Source organism: Malania oleifera, chromosome 6 (genome assembly GCF_029873635.1).
Source record: "Malania oleifera isolate guangnan ecotype guangnan chromosome 6, ASM2987363v1, whole genome shotgun sequence".
Lineage (NCBI taxonomy): Eukaryota > Viridiplantae > Streptophyta > Magnoliopsida > Santalales > Ximeniaceae > Malania > Malania oleifera.
Genome location: NC_080422.1, coordinates 20586846 through 20613120, shown reverse-complemented (window position 1 = coordinate 20613120; position 26275 = coordinate 20586846). Strand labels below are relative to the sequence as shown.

Here is a 26275-nt window from a genome sequence, read left to right as displayed (position 1 = left end):
AATCAAGGTTACTTAACATGTTTGTTTAAGTTAAGTTTCAGGGCTCAAGTGTTTTTATGAAATCAAGTGAGTATGCTCGAAGAACTTGAATGACGTCTACACTAAAAGCTATGAGCCATGATTGATATAAAGCATATTGAAGAATTGGTCAAAGCTTGGACCAAGTGTGGAAGCTATAAGACATGAAGACTTAGGCTCTTAGATAGCTTTTATCTTGTTAAAGTCTCATGTAAGTACTGCAAATTTCAATATTGATGATTGAAGCTCTTAGGAAATATTCTGGACTTAGAGACCTATTTTTAAATCATGGAAAATATTTTCATAAAGTCGCAAATAAGCTTTCCAAGTTTCAAGTTAAGTTTTGGAACCAAACTTTGAAAAACAAAGAGAGGCCACGTGGCCAGGCGACTGATGTACTACTAACTTTGTTAATGAACAAATAGAACAAGAGTAGACGGCTGACCTATCGTGACCAGTCGACTAACCCAGTACTAACTTTCTAAATGCTCTAATTTTAAAAGAGCTCAGGCGACTGACCCTCAGGCTTAGTCGACCGATATCTATGCTTTAAACTTTTAACAACCCTGATATTGTTTCCAAAATTTGATTTCTTGGCCAAACTCGGAGAAAACTTGGGAAAACAGTAAGAAATTTTTTTGCTCTATATATAGATTATATTCTCGCAAATTAGGTTTAACTCAAAACACACATACGATTCATATTTTTTAGTTATACTGTTGAAAGTTTTCCTGAAAGAGCTGCTGTGTTCTTGCTGAAATTTCTCACGAAATTCTGATTCAATCTTTCGCAAATCCACCTTCTTTAATCAGATTACTGGTCATATAATCTCGAGCTTCATCTTCTTTATTGATTTCATAGAAGTATATTGTGATACTAACTTGTACAAATCTGCTCTAGCTGAGAGTATTCTATTGTATGAACAAAATTGTTTCTTGTATTGACGATTCAGGGATTTTGAATCGTTGCCTAGCGAGAGGATTGTTTTCATTCGAGAGGCAGCTCCACCTTGATCAGAGAGAGGCTTACTTCACCTGGTAACGAAGTGGAAAGGAAAATCCTCGAAGCGGGTTGTGCTGGCCGAACCTTGTAAAAAATCCGGTGTTCCGCTCTTCTTCCCTTACTCATAAAATTTCTGCAAGATATAACCTACGTGCATGATTTAATATTCATTGGGAAATTGCTGAATATTTGTTTTGATTATTGTTGAATCAAGATAATCATATTGGTTGTATGTTTGTGCTGTTGGATTGAAAATTCAGACAAGCATTAATCTCTGAATTCTTGAATATAAAGCTGAGGTAAAAAGTGTGAGATTGATTACTCTGTTGAAGCACAAGTGATAAGAAATTCAAGATTGAATTACTGAATTTGTATCTTGAGAACATTATTGAATTTTGCTGAAAAACTGATTGTGATAACCGCTGAACTAAATTAATTGAAGTATTGAGTTTGGATAATAATTTTAGATTTCATATTCATATTCATATCTAGGATTTCCGATTGGTATAGTACAGTCGCTGTTTAGATATCATGATTGTGTGATTGTGGAAGTTTAAATTAAGAAGGGTTAAGATAAATTGAAATTCTGCAAATAAATTTTTAAATAACCCAATTCACCCCCCTCTTGGGAATACATCTTTAATCTCAAGGTTGTCCATGGCTTCATTCTTGCCTATGATCTCTTGTCTCGGACTCATTCACCTTGAATCCATTGGGTAGAAATAACATAGGATCTATTTTTTGGGGTCCTCACGTAAATATGTAAAATTTTTGGGGAGGAAAACTATGTGATAATCTTGTAAATAAGGGAGTATGACTCTTTGGACATACTGCCTGCCATAATGAAAATAGCATAGAAGGCTCTCTATGATCCAACCAAATATTTCAACCCTAATGGAGTGGGGCCCCAAGAAACCTTCCTTGGTTCCAACATAATACGAAAATGATCATAGTTATGCCTCAGCAGAAGAGTTTGGGAGAGATTAGAAAATTCATCCTCCCAATCACAGTAGAACAAAAACCTATCAAGCCTAACAGCAACTGCCCCAGCCTACATGCCTCCCCACTCCACCCCCTCCCCACCCAAAGACCAAGTAAAGGTAGCATTACCCAATGAGAGAGCTCTCAAACTGCAATCCCTAATACGAGAGTTAAAATGCTGTATGCTAGCTGTTAGCCTACCACCGCCTTATTTCTCTAAACTTTCTTATTTTTCCTCTTATAAGTTCTAGGACTCAAACCAAACCTCACCTCATTGCCAGCGGGTCTACTAATGTCAAATCCAGGTTGTAAAGGAGTTTTTGCAGGTCTTTACACTCTCCCTCACCTCCACCAAAGCTAAACCCAAAACCATCTCTCTTTGAATAGTCTTCCCTTTGGCATAGAGTATCAAAAGAAAGAAAAGACTGAACTAGAAAAGGAAGAAACCTTTTCTATATTTAGATGAGCTCAAATCCTCCATTGGAATATTAGGTAAGAATACCTTTTCTAGATTAAGATGAGCTCAGATCCTCCATCGGAACATTTGCCTCCACATTATTATCCCACCCATCAGAAGAAGGTAAGGCCAAGATGTCCACTGGGATGCTAATATGCTCAGGGTCAGAGGACAAAGACCCCTCACCATTTAAGGCTTTCAAATAGTAAGATTTGTGATTCATGTTGGCAATCTATCTCCAGTTGCTGTGTGTTGACCTTATAGGTCATTCCCGGTTTTGATAATGACAAATACTCTTAATATTTGATGGCTTTCAAGTTTGTGTGCAGGACCATACTAACTGGATCATATTGATGGCATGTGGCACACAGTGGCTTGAAGCAAAAGAAGACCCAGAAGATTCATTGTTGTAATTTTATGACTTTAATATTGGGTATGTAATAGTAATATAGGAGCAATCTGTAATAATTAATGCATGACATGCATGTAGGATCTATAAGCTCAGCAAGACCGAATGACCTTAGGGAACAGTCGACCGACACCGGATTTTTCCGATAGGGTAATAAGACCCTAGTGAGACCATAGGTCCCAACACAAATGCACAATCACTCCCCACAATAACTTGCTCAATCAAGGGCTCAAATTGAAATGGATTGAACATAATAGGCATAAAATAAGAGAGGTCGGGCGACCGAACCCTAGGTGTTCAAAACACCTCGAGCACCCGAACCGCTGGGAAGTTAGCGGTTTTACCAAGCTTTGGGCGACTAAACCTAAAATTACCCTATCGCCCTCGGGTGACTGAACCCTTAGAAAGTGACCTTTCACCAACTCGAACTGCCGAACTTTTCAGTTCAAAACAGGCTTGGGGCAATCGAATCCCTCTGTTCGGTTAACCAAACGTATTGTCGGGCACCTGAACCATGCGCTAAAACTTTCTGACTTTTGTTCAGCCAACCGAGTTTAATTTCGGGCACCCGAACCATTTAAAAGCCCTTTTTGAGCTGGGTCTATTCGGGGGACCAAACTAGAGTTCAGCCACCTGAATCTCTCGAGTTAAATTAATTTTTACTGAAATTAAAAGGGGTAAACTGGGTTAATTTTTCTAAACTTGTTTTAAATTTTTCTAATTATCTCCATTGAGTCCCCAATAGTCAAAAATTTCCCTTGCCTATATATACATATATGTTTATTTGCAATAATTAGCAAGGATTAACAAAAATAATTAAGATCAAATTCTCTCAAAGTCAAAAATCCTATTTTAGCCTATACTACTCCAAAACACTCCAGAACTTCATTTTCCTTGATCTTTCAAGTGTTGTGAGTATATTTAGAGTGGTTGTGCTTAATCCTCATTTGCTCATACTCTTATTTGTTGTGCTTATTGTTTGATTTTATTATTGAAAGTAAAGCTTAAAGTTCTCCTATTGATTTTATTTGATAAATCTTGTGTGGGAAGATTTTGAGGCTTGTGGTTCTTGCATAAATACTGCAAGGTACCTTAGCCCATATTTTTGTGTGCAAAATATTTTACAAAGCTTGATTTCAAACAACTCTAGTGCTTGATACAATTTAAGAAAATATTTTTTGAGTTCGTTTGAATATTATTGATAGCATCTTTGAAACACTAATCTGATATTGAGATTTGATATACTTTACTTTCAAAGATTAGCTTGTTAGAACACTCTACGCATATTTGAGATTATACATCTTATTGAGTGTTGATTGCACACGTAGAGCACCGAAAGTTATAGTTCATACATACTTGATGTGCATTGATTATATTGTGCGTAGTGGTATGTATTTGCTTATGTAAGAAGCGTTTGTTTGTACGTAAAATTTTACATCTATTGTATTCCAGGCGTGAGCCTGAAGAGGGAGACTAGCCCTGTGGAATAGTCTCGGATTAGCTTAAACCCGGTTAGAAAAGTTAGGTGCACCATCCTGGTAAGGTATAGGTTGAGGTCAGCCCCGTGATTTGACCTGATTGTAATCAGTGCCACTCCACCCATTAAGTGAGCTTTAGTGAAATCCTCGAACTTGCGAGCTAGAGGCGGAGACGTAGGCAATATCGGCCGAACCCCGATAACATATCGTTTGTCTATTTATATTTCAGTACTTTATATTTACCGCATGTGTACGTTATATTGTAAATGTTGCGCATGATTTAATTTCTGCATATCATTATTTGTGCAATTGGTGTATGATTACAAAGACCCTAGGTTGTGTTATACGGCTATCTCATTTAACCGAGGAGATCAATTTTAAAATTCCGATTCACCCCCTCTCTTGAGAATACACCAAAGCAAACATTGTGTATTGTTTACAGAACTACATTCTGACCCAATACCTCCTCTTCTTCATCTCCAAAATCCCCCTCAAAAAGACTACAACAAGCCATTCTCTCCTACAAAGTAAAAATCAGCCCTCAATTGGTAAACTAACAGTACCTTCTCAAAATCACACAAGCTACTCGTCCAATTTAGAGAATGAGTCTAAGCGCAAAGGAGAGAAAGGGTTATTAAAGGGAAAATAATTTTCCTTCATTCTGCTGCAAATATGCTCCAAACCCATTTGTACGTCCCCAAAATGAGAAGTTAGAGGTAGTTGACAATTACTATCAGAATTATTGTTACCCTCGCTACTATTCGAAGAAGCTTCTTCCAGTCTATCTTCTTTCAATTGCACAACTTCCAAACAGTGATCATCCATCCCTTCTCCATTTGTGTTTGCTTGAAAGCGATGTATAGCAACCCCTGCAGTAACTCTCTACATACCCTCTTCACTGACACAACCCATGTTTACATTATTAGAAGGGCCCAATCCATTTTAGCCCATATCCTTAGTACCAAAAGATCTCAGGTCAGCCTCTTGGAGTGGATAAGCTCTAGATGCCCTCTTGCCCTTCATGACTAGGGAGTGTATGTGAGTAAAGCTTACTTGCAAGCTACTTGGGCTCAACTCACTTTGTAACTTGACTAGACTTGATTGTACTCAAGTTCGAATCGAATTCGAGCTGCTAGAGTAGCTTAACAGGTCGAGTTGCAGTTCTATAATACTACTTGCAAACGTAATCGAGCTTAACTGAGCCTTTTAGGTTTACAAATCTTATATTGTATAAGTTATATGATATAACACATATTTTATACATATATTTAGTATTATATATACATTATATACAATTTATGTACGTATTTAATATTAATTAATAATTAAATCAAGTTTGATTGAGTTGAGCTCGAGTTTTAAGAACTTTTAGCTGACTTGAGCTTAATTGCTTAAGTTCAATAAATTTGAGATTGATGAAGTTCGATTCGAGTTTCGAGCTCATCTCTTTTGAGTTAAGTCGAGTTCGAAATCCCATTGTGTTGACTCGACTTGACTCACATACACCCCCTATTTACGACCCACTAAATAAACATGCTTCTCAACTCACATTGGAAAGGCCCAAGACTTCCTAGCCCATTGCCAGATTTAAAATAGAAACTAACTTAAACTTGCCACCAGCTCATTGAGAATCATACATAGGAAAGGAATCCCACCCCCTCCTTTAATCATGGCCAACACTCCTCACGAAGATCCTCCTTGCCTTTGTCAAAGTAGCTTTGACAGATCCACAAAACAACAATTTTTCGAGAACCTCAAGAACACACTTGGCTTCTCCTCCTGCTTCTTATGTTGAATGATATTCAGAGGGCCACAATCTACACAACCCGTGCTAGGGTTTATATATTGAACTTTGTGTACAATCAATAAATTCAGCAGAGCTTCCAAAAAGTTTTGCCAATCTTCACTCTGCTTGGCCTTAGGGAAGTGTAGAATTTGCCTATGCCCTTAAAGAACTTCTCAAGGTAGAGAAATCATTCCTTCCTATTTATTCAAAATCCCAAATGCACCCATCGTCCTTCTTTGAGAAGAACATCCCCTGATTCATAGCTTTAACCCCTCGAATTCCCTCAAAAGTCGATCTCAAAGTTCTCAAAATCCAAAAAACTCATCTATCCTCAATAAAGTAAAAGAAACATACCTCCCAGCAAATTATGAGGGCTGAAACACTGCAGAGTCAAGACGATCCACTTTGAAGATTTTTTGCTCGATCTTCATTGTAAGTGAACAGCCATTATGTTCCCGGTAAATTGGAAAGAAAGAAACCGGCAATGGGGACTGATTTAGAACCACTATCATCCCAGCCATGGCTGTGGCGACGAAGAATGGAGAATGGAGTGTTCAAAAGACAGCATCTTTCTCCCTATATCCACAAAGGTAGGAAATAAGAGGTTCTATATCCCAATGTACAATGGGCATTTTTCGAAAGAAACTAGCAATGGGGACTGATTTCAAATCACTACCATCCCACCCATGGCTATGACAATGAAGAATGGATAATGGAGCGTTCGAAAGGCAGCATCTCCCTATATCCACGAAGGTACCCCAGGAGAAAACTAGATGATTCTACATCCCAATGTAACATTCGGAATTCTATACTTTTATGTAACATCCATGATGGCCAATCTGTTATACAACAAAGTTATTACTACACGGACTGTTACCATTACTTAAAACCATGTTAACTGGATTCCTTTTAAGATTGTTACAAGCCAACAATGGCTCTTGCTTCACGCAGTGGATAAACCCTACAAAGGAAAGGGGCCCTAAAGCTTATGTCTTTGCGATGTAGGAAAGAAGACCCCTAAAGCCTATGTCTTTGTGATGTAGGACAAGTATTAGAATTTAGAGAAATTAGAGAGAGAATTGAGAGAACTAGAACTTAAATTAAATTAGAAGAAGAAGCTGCCTGCAGGAGAGAGAGAGAGAGGGGGGGGGGGGGGAACTGCAGTGGCCAATCTGTTACACAACAATGTTATCTTTACACAGACCGTTCCCTTTATTTAAAACCATGTTAACGGGATTCGTTTTGAGGTTGATAGGGAGGGGGGGGGGGGGGGGGAAACTGCAGTGGCCAATCTGTTACACAACAATGTTATCGTTACGCAGACTGTTATCGTTATTTAAAACCATGTTAAGGGATTCTGTTTGTGGTTGTTACAAGCCAACAACGACTCTTGCTTGGAAAAGTTGGGGGGGGGGGGGGGGGGAGAGAGAGAGAGAGAGAAGCTGCAGCAATCCGATTCAAAGCAATAACTATACATCAACTTGCAAGTCCAGCCCTTAAACCACTACTACAACTAACACATATTTACAAAATAACCCAACTACACACATAATTACAAAATACTAAGTCACTAAAAAAATACAAAGAGGTCCTCCATACAAACACTATTTCCTGAACCTTCTAAAACCAATGCCCAAAATGCGTGTACCAAATGGGCAGCCTAGGGGATGTAGATGGTCCTCCATCACTTTGCCTTCGCAATCCAAAAAATGGCTAGGGAGCTCTAGAGTAGCAGCAGCCATTCTCCAACCTCTTGGGCCAAAAAGAGCAACACAAAAAAATTTGGGCATTCTCCACTTCTATTGCATGTATCATTTTTTGTGTTGCACTGCATGAATCAACTATGAGATCTGACTTATAACATCAATCAGTGATTGCATAAGTTAGACTTAAAAACACAAAATATGAAAGAAAAAATAAAAAAACAGAGCTACTCTCTGAGGAGAGGCGAATTAGAAAATTTTGGTAGGGTAGCTTAACAACAATAAGCTACTGAATTTGAAAAGGAAATGGGACTGCAATGCTCCCAATAGAGAGAATGTAGAGATTACCCAAGCCTACTCGAATAAAGCTACCAAGAGAATGATGAAATGATAGCTTGCAAGGGTGGGGAAGAGTGTTCCATTCAACGTAGGATGTTTGGTGTTTGCAAAGCTCCTTTGAGTACAACTCAACTCTTTCTAGGATCAAAGTAGAAGACTACTTCGCACATATGAAGTTAGGAAGGCCTCTTACAAAATTGACCCTTCACAGATGAAAGTGCACACTGCACTTAGTATTTCATGTCGACAGGCTAAAGCCATTCTACACCAATAATAAAAATCCAACCTGCAGTCAGTCAACCATAGCATCCATGACGATCAAGCAACATGAGATTGTTGGAAACAAAGAGTTTGAATCATTGAAGTATCAATGGAAAAAGTTCTAAGTGAAGCAGAAGGGTCTTGGGATGAAGAAATCTATTGGGTGTCAGCAAAAGATAGGCATTCATTTGGGGACAAAGTTCAACACATGTTATCTATGAACTACATTGTTTTGCTCTCCATTATATGATTCACTCTTCTTCTTCAAGCTTATTGCTCGCTCCTTACTTTGCATTTGATACTTGTGAGTGTGCTCATCTAATGGATCTATGATTGCCTTCCAATTTACTAGTTTAAGCATGCATGCCACAACTAAAGCTGCACATCCCTCATAGGGCCATACCAAGAGAAGTGTTCAGCATGTGACACACTAACCCACCCCCAATCATGCATGAAGGTAAATAAATAATGAAGAATGCTCATTGAAGATTTTTTTGTTTGAAAAAAACAAAAATCAACCTAGGATAATAGTTTCTCTTTTAAAAAAATATTGTGCAAGCAACAAGAATTAAAACCTAGGACCTCCTCGCAGCTAAGGTTCCAATACCATTATTAGATCACCACTCAAAATTAAGCCATCAAGTTTCGCTCCCGTGCAACATATTCCTTGTTGGGTTTGAGACCATGGACAAAGAATGTGTTGAAATCAAATATAAAGAATGAAACAGTAAGGATTCATCTTTCGGACCTATAGATTCGTCAGAAGGCTTGAAATATATTGTTGATCCACAATGCAACATCTTAAGCTTTTAGATAAAGTAGTGCCTCAGCCTGGTATCACAGCTCTAGTTTCCAGAGGTATTGGGATCTTTACAAGAGGTCTTATGTTCAAGTCCTATTACATGTGTTTCCCTTGTCATTTCTTACAGTGCACTTGTTCTATTTTTGTTTCTGCATCAATTCAAATTCATCAGTTTGCCTCCATGTGGATGTTTAGGTTGCATAAGGGTTAGTGTAACAAGGCTTGACATACATCATTGGCTCACCTAACAAATGTGCTTTTAGGTAAGTTGTGACTAGACAACATCAAAGAGGCTCTGACACCATATTAAAAAGCCACTTAATATAAAAGCATGAGCCCTTGGTTAAATCATTAATAGTTGACATAACAGTTCTAGAATTCTGATGCTCTCATCCTTACCAAATAGCTAATACAGTGCTACACCATACCTTGTCATTTAATGCCTCTCTCAATCTCCTCAATGCTTCTGACTCACCGCCTTTGAACGGAGTTAATTCATCCTGAACACAGATTTTTCCTGTGAATATTTCTTTGAAAAACAAAATCTGTCAGTTCACACAAAAAGCAGCTTCATACCTGTCCAAAATCCTCATAGCCAAGTTCTTTGGTTGTTGGAACTTCTAAAATCTCACTGTTCCCAACATTCCCAATGGGAGGAAGTGAAGAAAGCACAGCTGAAAGTGGGGAAGATGCCCAAGAGGGCTGCCCAGCAAGTTTCACAAATGATTGGTAATTCAAAGGTGGCCTTCCCCCATTCTTTTTTTTGGGCATTTGTCATTGCAGACAGACAAATTATGGATTATTAGAGAAGCAAAGTAGAAAATTTCAAACCCAAAAATTCGATGCATGGCACTTGACAATAAAGCAAGCAAATGATGACCTTTTACATATATGAATTATCATTTCAGGGGGCCGGGGGGAAAGAGCTTTGAGCGACTTAGCCCAATAGCTAACCAAGTAAACAATAAATCTTAACTTACCTTACGGATGATATCTCCAGGATTGAACAGTGTATGACTCACAGGAGAGAAAACCTCAATACCAGCAGTAGAAGCATAGCTCTGTTGAAACAACAACATTAAAATTCTTGTTACATAAAATCCATGACAAGAGTATATCACAATCCATGAAAAGTCCTGGTAGAACTGCTTGGGAAAATAAATTATTAGCATTTTTAGCCATCAGAATCAGATTAAGTATGATGTTTCTTGACTTCAAAAGGAAAAAGGTGTTACCTTAACTTTAACATCTAAAGCTTGATAGTATGACTCTGTGTCATATTCGAAGCATAACTCTTTTATGTCCCACTGCAAAAACCAAACAAATAGAAATAAAAATGGCAAGCTTGTATAGCAGTTCAGTGGTTCAAAGGACTTTGAACATGCTAACCATGATTTTCCCCCATAGTGAGCACAGCTTAACTGTTTTCTGATATGCTGTCATACCAGAGTGTGGTTTGGGACAATATTTTGAGTCCCTAAAATAGTTGTCTTCAATAACACATTCAATGTTAGACAAGACCAATCAAGAAAAGTAGAAGAGAACAAATGACATACCAAGCTCTGTATCTATGCAGGTTTGAAAAGCTAGGACCCTGATAGTCTTTACAACTTAAATATGTAACATATCAAAAGAGTGCCACAATTATTTGCTTAAGGATATGTCAGGACAGCTCACGGCAAGAGAAGAGCTCTTTAAAGCTCCTCCAAATACAATAATGTTACATCCATTTAACAACAGAAAGCCACCAATAAATTGTAGTAACAAGTTATGCAACTGCTTTAATTTGCAGTTTCATTTGTGAGTGATAACTCAATAGTTCCAATTGTCTTTTTAATTCATTTTTTCATCAATGAGGTGATAACATCACTAATACAACAACAATGATATATTACTTTAAATTTGATTCAGCTTTATTTCAAAAAATACACATGACGTACGCTTCATACATACTCCTAAATTGACAGCCCCTCAAGATCATATTGTATGACAAGCCTTTCTACTGTTTTCCGACCCATGACTTTTCTAAAATACAATTCTTTTAGAACTTCAGCTGCCAGTTCCGTTTCTTCTTCATGGGCAATCCCTTCCACAAGAATACAATAAGTAGTTTCATTAGGCATGTACCCCTTCACAATCATCATCTCAAAAATCTCTAAGGACAAATCTGTTCTTTGACATTTGCAAAAACCAAGTATAAGCGCATTAAAATTGTCGACATCAGGCCTGCAGTTGTTTTCTTCCATTACATTGAAAATCTCCAGGGCCTCATCTAGCATTCCCTCCAGACACAATCCTTTGATCAAAGATGAATAGGTATAGGAGTCCGGTGTAAATCCAGATCTTGTCATTTCATATAACAGTTGAAATGCTGCAAATGTGTTCCCTTTCTTACAAAGGCTTGAAATGACAATTTGATGGTAGTCATGTAGTGTTAAATTTTGTCTACTACCCAAGCTTTGAATAATGGAGAATGCCTCCTGCACCTTCCTATCTTTGCACAGCACAGCAACTGCATTGTATGTTCCCTCATTAGGATTACAACGCCGATAAACCATTTGGTCTAGACATTTAACCACAAGGTTGAACCTCCCCTCTTTGCAGAGACAAGCTATTATTGGGTTGTAGCTTGCGGCAGTGGGCTTTAGCTGTACCTTTATAATTTCATCCAAAACCTCAAGAGCCTTGTCAGCTTGGCCATGAAGGGCAAGTGAGCTGATTAATATATTGTAGGTAACTATGGACGGAGAACGATCCCCACCGTCCATCTCAGCCAGAAGCTCATTTGCCTCCTTCCACCGTCCTTCATTGAATAAATTCCTCAGTAAGATGTTATAGCTGACAACATTTGGATTGAATCCTTTTGTTGGCAAATTCCTAAAGAAATGAATTGCCTCTTCAGTTCTACCTTCCTTGCAAAATCCAGTCAACAGTACATTGTAGCTCACCAAATTAGGTTTCCCACCCTTGGCGATAATTTCATCAAGCAGTCTTATTGCTTCATCTACTCCTCTCTCTTTGTATGCGGCTTCAAGCAAGAATGAGTAAGTGAATACGTTGGGGACTAACCCTTTCTGCATCAACTTGTCCAAGAGCTGCAAGCTCTGTTTCAAGTTTCCATACATGCAAAGTCCTCTAACAAGAGCATTATATGCTGTAGTATTAGCTGGGTACCCATGGTTTTCCATTTTTTCGACAAGTTGCAAGGCATAACCTACATTTCCTTTCTTACACAAATGGTTCAGTAAGAAAGTGTAAGTACTTGCTTCCGGCTGGGTACCTGAACTGATCATCATCTCCATCACTCTAGTTGCTTTCCTGAGTTTATTTAACTTGCAAAGATCATACAGGAGCTGAGTTGCTTGAGCTACATCAGGCTTGTGACCCTTTCCCACCATATACTCTAGGTACAGAAACGCATCATTGAGCCTGATAGTGTTGGTTCTTGGGCCATTCACCCCGGACCTCCAACTGGGTACGTTGAAAGTGGTATCCTTTTGAGAAATGGTGATCTCGGAAGATGCCAAAACCCTGGAAAAACCCTTGCTAAGCGAAAAAGCATGGACGTTTGGGATGTGGGAAAAGAAACCGCAAGCTTTTCTTGCCTTTTCCGGACATGGGTTCGTAATAGGAGGCATTGAATTTAACAGGGCCGCCATGCCCGAAAAAATTGTATGAAAATTCGAATGCGAGGCTTTTGGGTATTCCTTTTTCGATGAAAAGAGAAGGAAAATCAATAGCCCGGCCTCTCTACTAGATTGTTCGACAGAGAAAGATGAGAACAATAGAAATGAATTCTGGCATTTGCAGAACTGGCACACTAAAAAATCACAGTTCCGACATCACTAAAACATGAAAGCTAAACGGAGAAGACGAAGGAGAAAAAGGGAGAGAGAGATGAACACACATCCGCATTCAATTTTCCCTTTTCATTGGTGATTCTTCAGAAGAGGGACTGAAGCAGTTAATCATTCCCACATCTCAGAGAGGGAAACTTTGAGCAGCGCTCAGTATCAATCTATTCCACTAGTATCGTAGGCGCTCTCTCCTCATCTCGCAGCCTCGCAAGCGCCTCTCGCGGGAGTCCCATCCCCACAAGTCCATCTCGTGTTATCCAATTGCCAAGCGTGTCGAACTCCAGGCGCTGCTAGTGCGCATGAGCACACGCGCCCACAGTTCCGTCTTCCCGGGTCCGTGGACTTCGTATGTGGACGATCCGTGTCGACTCTCTCAGCATAAACCCGAAGTTTGGATGGAGAATTATTTTGAGAACTTTTACACTAGGCAGTGGGTACGGAATGAAATGTATTTTATATATATATATATATATATATATATATATATATATATAAAATTTTAAATTAAGAATTTTAATTTGAAAAAAAAAAGGAAGAATCTCATTTCCATTATATCTTTCCTTTATACCAAATACTATAAAAAATAAAATTTTATTTTAATATAATAAAAAAGTATAAAAAAATAAATATAAATGGTGTCTACAATCATATTTTTGTTCATTAATTTGAAAATTTTATTTCTTTTCTTTCTTTTTCTTTTTGATAATCAAATATGAAAAAGTCGGTTTTTTTCATATTTTTCTTTCCTTTTCTTAAAACTTTCTAAGTTTCAAGTGGGGTCTAAAAGATAAATGAAAGTTTCAAGTATAATTAGATCATAATATTTTGAAATGCCTCCGGTATCAAAGATGAAAAGTTAAAATAAAACAAAGATACTAGTTTGAAATAAAATTAAAATAAAAATGTGCCTAGAATTTTTTAAATCCCAAGAATACTAAAATATGTTCTTGGGCTCTAAACATGAGTTTAGGAATATGATAATTAAGAAAATAATTATAATTGATTTAAGTAATGTATTTATTTATTTTTTTGGAATTATTTCTACATGTCCATAATTTTGCTAATATCCATTAATTGTTCTATAATCTAATGATAACAAATAAAATTTAACTAAAATTTTTATTTATTTCAATTAAAACATATCAACTAACTTGTTTACAATTTAGCGTCTGTTTGTAATTTTTTTTTATTTTCATGATTCTTTACAATAATATTTTATAACCCTTAAATTTTTATATTATAAAAGTTACAATAAATTTTATTGCATCTATATTATAAGTAAGTCATAAAAATTATGTATAAAAAAAAAAAAAAAATCCGATGCACAACACTCCCGCGTACGGAGTCTCAAACATTTTTGTAAGAGACTGTTTTCATGTCTCAAACCTATAACCTTCAGGTCACACTGTAACAATCTTACTGTTACGCCAAAAGTGTCCTTCATAAAAATTATGTATCAATTACAATAATTATTTATTCTAAAAATTATGATTTCAATGCATAATAATGATAATAATTTATTATCCACAAAGTAATGATGGGTAAATATGACCTTGCTACCAAGTATCAACCTTGCAAATGATTCACTTATTGAACATAGCATCCCCATTTATGAAGAAATTATTGAATATTGATGCTTTCATGTGGCTACATTTGATATTTAGGTATTTGTTGATTGTCATGTGAATTTTTATGAATTTTATTAAATAAAGCAAGTAGGATCTATTGTTGTCAATGCACAAGGTCCAAAATCACATGGAAGTACCATCTATTTCATAGCCTCTCCTAATTTGGAGTCGAGGTCAAGTGATTAATTTTCAAAAATTATAAGGTTTTAGAGTAAGAATGATTGAATCAAGTTAGGTGTTTGTTAAAATCTAAAAAAGGGTGCAAAATAGGTCAACGATGAATAGGTAATTTGACCCATGCCTTGATTATTTAGAGTAGATATAGGTTTAACGAGCTAGAGTATAATTTACTTACAATCGAGCCAACCCGAGCTTAACTGAATAACTTAGTGGGTTAAACTTGTTAGATAATATATATAATTTTAAGTAGGGGTACTTTAGTCTTTATATCATTATTAGGATTAGGTTTATTAATTAAGTCTAATTGTATTCAATCATGTAATGTTTTAGCTTGCCTATGTGCAGCAACTCCTTCATTGCAATTGAATCTCTCCCTCTCTATTTCTCTCTTTGCATTGGATTATGAATGTTATTCAAGTTAAGCACACATCAGGGTGCCTATTAAGATACTGTCACTTTAAATAAACAAGTTTGGAATAGGGCCTTTTTTATATATAGAACCAGTTAGCTTCTAAAGATTCTAATTGGTTGCTTTGATTCATTCTTATAAATTAAGAGATGTTAGTTTCCTATTCTATTGAAAACCCTAAAGACTCGGAGATGGGCAAAAATCCTAAAAGTAAAAGATGATTAACTAACTTGATTCATTCACAACTAAATCATAAATGTTTAGAATCATAGTATGAAAGGAAACATTGTTTTTGCTAATTCATATTGACGGGTAATATAAAATTGGACAATTTCAAACCTCTTTATCCATACTTGGTGCATTCATTATAGTGAGTAGCTTAAACTTCATATCAAGATCACTATCATCAATAGCAATATTATCAATAAGAAAACTATTACACCGATTAACTAGGAACTTGATCATAAATATGGTAATGAAGGAGAAATGACTTTTGAGAGGATCATCCCATCTCAATTGAAAAAATAAATAGCTATTTAGGAAGAAATTGAGTTTTGCTTTTGTGATGCTCTTGTAATGATTTTTATTTTTATGTTTGTTTATCTAAGATTGGAAAATACCGATAGATTATTCATTGAAATATTTTTTTTGTTTTTGTTAACTCTATGATTCTAATCTTGTTTTGATAATGACAAATCACTTGATATTTGACCTGTGCGATTGAGTTTGTGAATAGGATCTTGATTTAGAATGCACGAACGGTAAGCTTGAAATAGAAGTCACGAGGAACCTAAAGTACATATCACTTGGCTCAATCCATGGAACTAGAAGAATAAAAAGATGAAGAAGCAAGCTTCAAGTTCAAGATCTTCAATGGGAATGCGTATTTAGAATTGAATGTATTTACATATTTCATATGATTTAATTCAAAGCTCGAATATACCTTAGACAGACCTTAGGACTCATGCATTTCATGAAAGATTCATTTACATTAGTTCTAGGTTAAACAAATTTTTCGAGGCAAATTTTAGTGGCCTCGTCGACGAACCCTATGGCCTTGTCGACGAATGTATGAAGGCCACTCAGCGATGAATAGTGTTGTCTCGTTGACGAAAAAATAGCGAGAACCCAAAAAGTTCAGACAATGCTCTTGTTGACGAACTCATAGCCTCCTCGACAAACGAGTGTTGTACACTCGTCGACAAATGTACCCATTCGTCGACGAAGGTCGCGGCGCAAAACGATGTTCCAGCACGGACACGGATGTAAATATGATATTTTAAATGATCTAATGACCATAAATTGCTTAGATGGCAAGATTGCTTATAAACCTAAACTCTAAACCCTATAGCACCACTTTTTGCACATCCATTGGGAGCCTTGAACTGTTACACATCTCTTGAGAGCATTGAATACACTGCTAAACTCTTGCCTGCGATTTCAAAGCATTCACATCAAATCTGAACTTGAGTTATGTTGATTTTTAAAAGACATTCCAGAGAATATAGTGCAAATAACTTGGGTATTGAGGTTTGGTAATAAAAAAAATTGTTTGCTTACTCTCAAAGATTTTCTTTTTTTCAAATTTATTCTTGAATATTCTTTAAGAGATTGATCTTGAGTTATTAATTATATATACAATTTGTGAAAGATCATTACTTGAGAAAATTTTTTGTTTAAAACTAAAATCTTGGAGATAGTTTTAAATATATTATCATTCAAATATTTGATTAGTGCAAAAATTATTTTATTGCAAATACTATGAGCTTCTAAATACATATTCTTGAAGAAATTTGTTTTGAAATTATTGTTTAAATCTTTGCAAATATTCAAAGTCATATATTTATACAAAGATTCAACTTTACAAATTATTTGATTGTAAGAACATAGATCTACGCATTATTCAAGATTATTTTTGAAATGATCTTATTTTCTATTCTTGCATAAAACGTTCTAAAATCGAATCCTAAGATCTCCAAAGCATTTACTTATAAAATTGTTTTTGGAAGATATTGATTAAAGGATAGATTTGTGAATCATCTCATTCTTCATATAAAGATCATATTGATACATACATATTGAGCTTCAAGTTTTATCATATTGAGTATGTACTTGAATTTCTATTGTACTCACTAGCTTTGTGTAGAAGCACTTGAGTTTTTGCAGAAATTATAATATTCTATTGTATTCACGGTTCGGGTTGTGAACCGAGGTTGAGGAGGAAGTTACGCCTCTTGTAAGTAACAAATTGTAAGGGAAGTTTCGTCCTAATTAAAGGAGCGGATTTTAGTGAAATCCTTGAGTGGGTTGCTCAATGCGAGGACGTAGGCTTGGGTAGGCCGAACCTCGTAAAAATCATGTTTGTCTTTTCTCTTTCCTTAACTCTTTTAATTTCCGTCCGCATTTAAATAATCTGTTTATTGTGTATAAGTTAAGTATTTGATAAGTTTCTTTGTGATTGAGTAAAATTGTATGCTTAATAAGGACACACATTAAATTGATTAATTGTGAAACATTAAGCTAGATATTAAGTAGATTGCAAGTTTGTAATTAATAGCTTTTAAAATTAGAACATAAATGACTTAATTTTTTAAAATACTCAATTCACCCCCCTCTTAGGATAACATCGTAATTTACAGTTTTTCTATTTTATGCTTTGTTACAGTCAATAGCATTTAATTATAATCATATATTATATTCGTTAGTTATTATATTAGTGCTAACTAGGGCTTGAGCTGTAGACCTTCTTGGTAAAACAAATCAACCTAATTATTGTCAAAATGATCTAAACTATTTTAAAAACCCAAAATGCATTTGTTTGATTTGATTTTATTATTATTTTCATTAAGCTCTTTCATTAGGTGATATAAATATCAAGTATTCCACCCTATTTTATCTTCACTAGAAAAATAAGGAAATAGGTCCATGTGCTTTGATTCATTATTTGAATCCTAATTTGAAAGCACTACCAAAGTGTTTCAAATAGGGTTATGTTGATGCTCTACGAATAACTACTTTACAACTAACCTAGCCTCCTTCATCCTTAGGACCAACAAAGGGTAACATACAAAACAATATTCACCTATTGTCCATCAACTATGTCTGCCAGCATGACCTTAGGCCTTGACTCATCCTTCACGAACAAACTATGTGGAGGATCCTTAGGTTTTTAGGAAATAGGATTCTCACTAATATTTTTGTTACTAAAGTTGACATTCTCAATCGCTTCTGTTTCGTTCATCAATGCTTGCGAGTATTCTTCTTTCTAAGGCAAAATGCTCTATACTAATGCATTTTTACATCCTACAGTTCTAGTAGATCACTTAGCCTCATTCATTTTCAACACGAGAGTCAATTAATAAACTATTACTCATTCTTTCAAGGGTAGGCGTTTCTAGGCAAACCTCCTAACTATCTATGCACTGCTCCTCCTTTATCACATAGTAGTCATTTGGTCATTTAGGGACCTTAACCACAAATTCAGGTGTTACTCTATCACCAATGAAGCTTGTTGTGCAAAATCAATGCACAGTAGAAAATCAAATCGGATCATGTAATGCAGTAACCAACGATGAATAATATGAAAACTCAATCACACAGAGATAATAAAGGAAAGCAAATAAACAATGACACAAGAGATTTCGCGGTTCGACAATGTGCCTACGTCCACGGGAGCAAGCGACTGAATTTTTAATATCAATAAGCAAACAAGGGTTACAATATTGTTTATATGCTAACCCAACATATACAAAAGACTTAGGAAGTTCCCCAAGTACCCCTATAGCAGTGCCCGAAGGTTTCGCCTCCAAATCCCCAACCTACTGATCTTCCCAATTCAAAATTTGAAATCACTGTCGAACTAGACTATCGACAGATTCAGTAAACCGTTGATAGTTTATTCCCAAGGGTAAACTGTCAATGTAATTGTCGACCAAACAGTTGATTGTTTCCTCCTACAGCTTAGCTTCCTTGTTTTTTCTTCACCATGCTTTCCCTATGTGTGTGTTCCACTCAATATGAGCCACAAACTCCAATAATCTTCACCTTGGCAAATATTCACCTCTTAGGAGAAATACGAAAGCATAACTCACTGCTCCACCTAAAAGCATAACCCGCAGCTCCACCTAGGAAAGTAGGTTGGGACGTCTCCCATCTAACAACTGGAGACGTTGATCAAGTCCAAATAATGCTTGAACTTATCAGTTGAAATAGGCTTTGTCAACATATCTATTGCATTCTCGGACGTGTGAACTTTCTCAAGCAATAGTTCACCAGAAGTAACCAGCTCCCTGATCCTATGAAATCGCACATCTATGTGTTTGGTCATCACATGATACACTTGGTTCTTCGCCAAATAGGTGGCACTCTACTATCACAAAGCAGCTAAACTCCAATTTGCTGAATACCCAACTCCTTGAACAATCATGTAACTCACAACACTTCTTTAGCAGCCTCAGCCACTATCATGTACTCTGATTCAATAGTAGATAAAGCAACAAGTGACCACACTGTGAACCTCTAACAAATAGGTCCTCCGACAAGGGTGAATACATACCCTATGGTAGACCTCCTGTCATCCAAGCCCCCTGCATAGTCTGCATCCACTTATCCTACCACTAAAGGATCACCCTTTTGTTTGTTGAACATTATGCCATAGCCTGTAGTACCCCTCAAGTATATGAGAATCCACTTGACTACATCCCAATGCTATTGACCCAGATTCGAAAAGAACTTGCTCACCACACTGACCGTTTGTGCCAGGTCTGGTTTTGTACAAACCATAGCATACATCAAGCACCTTACTATACTGGCATATGGGACCTTTAACATGTCACAAACATCATCGTCTGTCTTTGGGCACTAGGTGGTAGACAACCTAAAATGATTCACCAACGTTGTACTCATCGATTTTGCATTTTCCATGCTAAACCTCTCCAACACCTTCTCAACGTAGTTCCTTTGAGATTGCCGCAATCTCCTAGTAGATTTATCCATGCGAATCTCCTTCCCAAGAATTTTCTTGGTCGTAACCAAATCTTTCATATCAAACTCTTTATTCAACAAGGTTTTTAGATTGTTGACCTCAATCAAACTCCTCGCAGCAATCAACATGTCATCCGTATAAAGTAACAGAAAAATCAATGAACCATCATCGAGACCCTTGACATATACGCATCAATCGTACTCACACTTCTTGTAGCCAATCTGGATCATGTAGCAAACTGTTTGTACCACAGCCTCGGAGACTGCTTTAGACCGTAAAGTGATTTTCTCAGTTTACAAACTAAGTGTTTCTGTCCAGGTTGACTAAACCCTTCTGGTTGTACCATGTAAATCAGCTCTTCCAAATCACCATGGAGAAACATTGTCTTTACATCCATTTACTCCAAATGCATGTCGTAATGCAACACCAATCCCAACACTACCCTGATGGAAGTGTGTCTAACCACAGAGAAAAACATCTCATCATAATCAATCCCTTTCCTCTGTAAATAACCCTTTGCTACTAACCGAGCCTAAAACTTCTCTCGTTCTTTTTCTAAAACCACTTCTTTCTTCCTATACACCCACTTGCACCCTATTACCCTTTTACCTTCTAGAAGCTTCACCAACTCCCACGTCTGGTTCTTATGCAAAGACTATATCTTTTCCACCATAGCACTCATCCATCTACTTTTCTCTTGCCAACGCACCGCCTCCTGAAAACTAGTAGGATCCTCGCTTCTTGTAATGAGTGCATAAGAAACTAAATCATCAAATTCGTACCTAGGTGGTGGACTGATATTGCGTTTGGGCCTGTCTATAGCTATACTATGTTGCTGGTGATCTCCTGAGCTAGAACTCCCTGTGTTCTGCACATTGTCATCTCCACCTTGAGTCCCTAACTCCACCTGCACCACATGCTCATTGCTACTACAGCTTTCTGACACCCGTTTCTCTTCTTCTTCCTTAGTACACTACAACATGACTTTCTTATCGAAAATCACATCTATATTGATCACTACCTTGCTTGCCTTCAGATCCTACAACTTGAACCCTTTCACCCCTTTGTCATACCCTAAAAAGATGCATCATCTAGACTTTGCATCAAGTTTCGATCTCTCCTCACTAGAAATGTGCACATAGGTTGGACATCCAAACACCCTCAAATCGGAGTAGTCTACCATGCTGCCTATCCATACCTCCTTTGCAACTAAACCATCTAGTGTTGCCCATGGTGATCTGATAATTAAGAAACACGTCATATTTATTGCCTCTGCCCAGAAGTTTTTTGCAAGTCTTGCATTCAACCTGAGACACCATACCCTTTCTGCTATGGTTTGGTTCATCCTTTTCACCACACCATTTTGTTGTGGTGTCTTGCATACTGTGAAATGTTTTCTAATGCCATGTTACTCGCACAACTCCATGAACCTCGAATCAGTGTACTCGGTCCTATTTTTTGTCTTGAGGGATTTAATCTTGTTCCCAGTCTAGTTTTCCACCTCAGCTTTCCACAATTTAAACTTGGCAAACGTTTCTAACTTGTGCAGCATAAAGTACACCCAGACCTTTCATGAGTAATCATCAATAAAGTTAACAAAATACTTATGCCCTCCTCGTGATACTACTCTCACTAGCCCCCAAACATCTGAATGAGTGTAGTAAAGAATTCCCTCCATCTTGTGTGTGGCTGTCATGAACTGCACCCTATTATGTTTCCCAAGCACACAATACTTGCAGAAATCCATCTTGCATGATTTAACCCCTTTCAAAAGATTTCTCTTATGAAACTCCATCATTCCACGCTCACCCATATGCCTAGACCGCATACACCACAAGACAGTATTATCTGACTCAGACTCTGCAACTACAACTCCACCTATAATTGTGGTACCTAGTAGTGTATAGATATTCCCTGGTACTTTTTGTCCTTTCATCACGGTTAGAACACTCTTACTCACCTTCATTACCCCACTTTCAGACTTGTAACTAAACTCGTTACAATCTAAAATGTCAAATAAAATCAAATTCTTCCTTAACTCCTATATATATCTAACATCATATAACGTCCTCACCACATCATCAAACATTTTGATTCTGATATTCCCTATTCTGACAATTTTGCATAAAGCATAATTTCCTATCAGAACAGAACTAAAATTTACCAACCTGTAAGTGGTGAACCAATCTTTGTTGGGCGTTATGTGATAAGAGCACGCTGAATCTAAGATCCAAGAATCCGTGAGATCATATGAACGGATGAACTGAAAGCATATCACCATCACCGCTTCCTGAGTCTCCTTCTTCCACTACATTCGTTGATTTTGATGAATCTTCTTTATTTTCGAAATTCCCCTTCTTCATCTCTGGACAATCCGATTTTATGTGCCCTTTTTTCCCCACACTTAAAACATCATACATCCTTCCTCTTCTTAGAATTGGACCGAGCATTATTATTACTCAGTCCACTCCACAACTTGCTTCTCCCACGATCCTGATTACCTTTCACCAGAAGTCCTTCACCTTGAGAATTCTCATTGCTGGCCTTCTTCCTCTGATGAAAACCCAACAAAGCACTCGTGATATCCTCCAACTCCAGAGTTTCGTTTCCCCATGTCAGAGTCGTAACCAGATTTTCATACGTAGGAGACGTAGGTAGGGAATTCAGCAGCATCAATGTCTTGTCTTTGTCCTCGAATTTCACATCAACCTGCTTCAAATCACTGATAATATGATTGAATAAATTGATGTGTTGATTCAGAAACAAACCCTCTACCATCTTAAGCCCATACAATTTCTGCTTAAGATACGACTTGTTCATTAATGACTTGGACATATACCGACTCTCTAGTTTCAGTCAAACTGCATGCCGCCGACGATTCCTCATCCAAGACGTGATGCATCACATCATCAACCAAAGTATGATAGTCACCACAACCTTCGTTTACAATTCCTTCCAACTCATGTCGTCCATGCCTTTCGACTGCCTCCCGTATAATGCCTTCACCATACCTTACTGCACCAATAAGTTTTTAACCCTCCTCTACCATAATCAAAATTTTCTGATCCGTCGAAGTTGACAATATCAAACTTTGCAGAAGAAATACCAGCCATTGCAAACTAGCTCTAATACCAATTTGTTATGCAAAATCAATGCGCAACGAAAAATCGAATCGGATCATGCAGTGCAGCAACCAATAATAAATAATACGGAAACTCAATCACACACAAATAATCAAGGAAAGCAAATAAACAATGACACAAGAGATTCTGTGGTTTCGGCAATGTGCCTACGTCCACGGGAGCAAATGGCTGAATTTTCACTATCAATAATCAAACAAGGGTTACAATATTGTTTATATGCTAACCCTACACATACAAAAGACTTAGAAAGTTCCCCAAGTACCCTTGTCGCAATCCCCGGAGGTTTCTCCTCCAAATCCCCAACCTGCTGATCTTCCCAATTCAAAATTCGAAATTAGCGCCGGACTAGACCATCAACGGATTCAACAAACCGTCGACAATTTATTCCAAAGGGTAAACCATCGATGTAACCGTCGACCAAACAATAGATTCTTTCCTCCTATAGCTCGACTTTCTTGTTTTTTCTTCACCATGATTTTTCTGTGCATGCGTTCCACTCAATATGAGCCACAAACTCCAACAAACCTTATCCCTAATCATCTCATTGGTGACCTTAACCCTTGTTATTCCGAAACTATACCAAATATTCAAAGTTCACCTCAACTAAACATCATGCTCTTTTTGGCCCAATCTATACGTTAAGCTTTTTGTAGAAAATGATCAAGACACTTCCCTCTTCTAGGATAATGAACATAGCCTAAGTTCTCTCACCCAAAGACATTCTCCTCAGATCAGTCAATGATTTACATTAAAACTAAAGATATTATTTTATTAAATAATTCCTGAAGTTGCTCTGATTCATCTATCACACCCCTCCACACCTTGCAAAGAGATACATGTTTTGAATATTTCTAGATATATCTGTTTTGTGATGTTGATTCCACTAATAGCTTCTTTGATGTCTACATGGGAATTTTTTAGATCCAAATTTCTTCTAGGCTAATTAACATTGTCCAAATCCAAAGCATGTATTATATTTTTAGCCTTTTAACTGGCTTTCCATTTTGGTGGGAGAGAAAAAGTAGGGACTTCTTCACTATGCAATTTATGTGATGGTTGTCCTAAAAATAAAGACCACACCTTCTTCAAGTGTAGATTTTCAAAGGTGATCTTTTGCAAGGTTTATGCTAATTGGTTTGGACAACATCTATCTATTTTATTAGGATCAATGCTAAAGGCATGATTAGAAGGATATAAATTAATTGATTGAATACTCATAGTAAATGTTGTAAAAGTAAACTTCGGAATAGAAGGATATTTATAGTCACATGCTCAATACATTACATTTCGAATATGTTCATTTCTTAAAATAAATTTTATTTTGTATTTTAATTTTTTAAAAATTACAAAAAGAAGTCCAACCTATTTTTTAGTTTTGTAATGTTTTATATAAAAAAAAAAACTAGAAAACAATAAAAAGTTTTGATATCATTTACTTGCACGAAAAAAAAAAAAATAATTACAAAAATAACACTTTATTTTCTAACTTTATAAATTTATATAAGAGAGTTGAAAAATATCTTTCTATTGCTTTCTATTTCTGTACATATGATTTCTTATATAATTTTTGAGCAATTAAAAAACAAGGTGCATATTTCATACATAACTATTTGGAAACATAAAAACAAAAAATAAAAATGATTTTCCACCAAAAAAAAATCATTAATTTTCTACTTTTAAACAGAAATTTATCTGATGGATTAGTGCAAAACTTGCGCAGAGGAAGGTTAGTCATTATCTGATGGATTAGTCATATATCAAATTCTAAACAACTATTCATATTTTGAATTTGGAATGATTTTAAACTAATAACAAACAAAACAATAACAGAGAGAGAGAGACAGAGAAAGAGAGAGAGCTAGCGGGTTACCTCCTTCAAGCAGCGAATCAGAACCTCGCTCGGCTCTCCTTTCACGACCAGCAAGCGCGAACCAAGTTTCCGCAGACTCGAATCAAGATCCACGAGACTCTCCAGCAAAAACCGGATCCGGTTGAGGCCGGCCCGGGCCGACCCGGGAGAGAATGCCGTGGGATCGGGCTCCATGTAGTGCGGGTCAATCACGAACAGTGGGTACAGGTGGTTGGCGCCCCTGGCGGCGTGCTCGAGAGCGGGGTTGTCATGGATCCGGAGACCCTTCCGGAACCACATCAAAGAGTTCGACCCGGACGCCATTGTCGGGTTGAGAGAGCAGGGTGATACAGAGAGAGAAACTGAGAGGCGCATTTACGAAAGAGAAGAAGGCGAAGCTATCATATACTTCCCGCCCCTTTTTCTCGGTGGTTGAAAAGAATAGGGGTACTGGCTAACCTGCGCCGGTGAGGGACGTGGTCGTGCGACCCTGCTGTATGCTTTCTGGTCGTGGAATGCCGTGATTACGGGCGCTGTGCGCACACGGCGCGTGATTGTCGATAAGGGGTTGCATTGGCCCATAAGACGCCACGTAGCCTTCTTTCCCAGTTGGTTGTTAGGTCGAGCAAAACGACGACATATTTGTATCTTGATGTTGCCCCCATTTTTTTTTTTTTGAAAAAATTGAAACAAGCGGAAAATCATTAACATATTTTCAAAAATCAGAAGATTTTTAAAAACATAAAATTAAACAAATGAAGAAAAAATTAGAAAAGTGAAAATTCAAATATTTACAACATGCAACAAAAAAAATAACAGAGAATATAAAGGGAAAAATGTAATTATTCGAATTTGAAAATAAATTTAAAAAACTGAAAAATTATCATTCATTTCGAGTTACATATAATTATTTTACATTTTTAGTACTTTATTAAGTATTTATTTGTTTATTATTTCGTTTGCATTTTGAGTTGAGTTATCATAGATTC

At 36.9% G+C, this 26275-nt stretch overlaps 2 protein-coding genes across 3 annotated transcripts in view; both read right to left on the bottom strand.

The window, feature by feature from the left end:
• Nucleotides 1-25918, bottom strand: part of LOC131158073 ((6-4)DNA photolyase) — a 52328-nt gene extending 26410 nt beyond the window's left edge. The window contains exons 1-5 of one of the 2 annotated variants that reach the window (XM_058112636.1): nucleotides 25308-25918; nucleotides 10472-10543; nucleotides 10217-10297; nucleotides 9813-9992; nucleotides 9665-9736 (exon numbers count right to left, since the gene is read on the bottom strand). In XM_058112636.1, coding sequence (XP_057968619.1) covers nucleotides 9665-9736; nucleotides 9813-9992; nucleotides 10217-10297; nucleotides 10472-10543; nucleotides 25308-25661 — 759 coding nt within the window. In that variant the 5' untranslated portion in view covers nucleotides 25662-25918. The remainder of the gene's footprint in view (nucleotides 1-9664; nucleotides 9737-9812; nucleotides 9993-10216; nucleotides 10298-10471; nucleotides 10544-25307) is intronic. The other variant, XM_058112637.1, reaches the window with a different exon arrangement.
• LOC131158072 (pentatricopeptide repeat-containing protein At1g79080, chloroplastic) lies at nucleotides 11053-13525 on the bottom strand. Its single transcript, XM_058112635.1, has one exon. The coding sequence runs from the start codon at nucleotides 12893-12895 to the stop codon at nucleotides 11192-11194; it is 1704 nt and encodes a 567-aa protein (XP_057968618.1). The 5' UTR covers nucleotides 12896-13525; the 3' UTR covers nucleotides 11053-11191.
• Nucleotides 25919-26275: the final 357 nt, after the last annotated feature.

Excerpts from the sequence above, each read along its gene's own strand:
- LOC131158072 (XM_058112635.1), bottom strand. The coding sequence starts at position 12,895 with ATGGCGGCCCTGTTAAATTCAATGCCTCCTATTACGAACCCATGTCCG.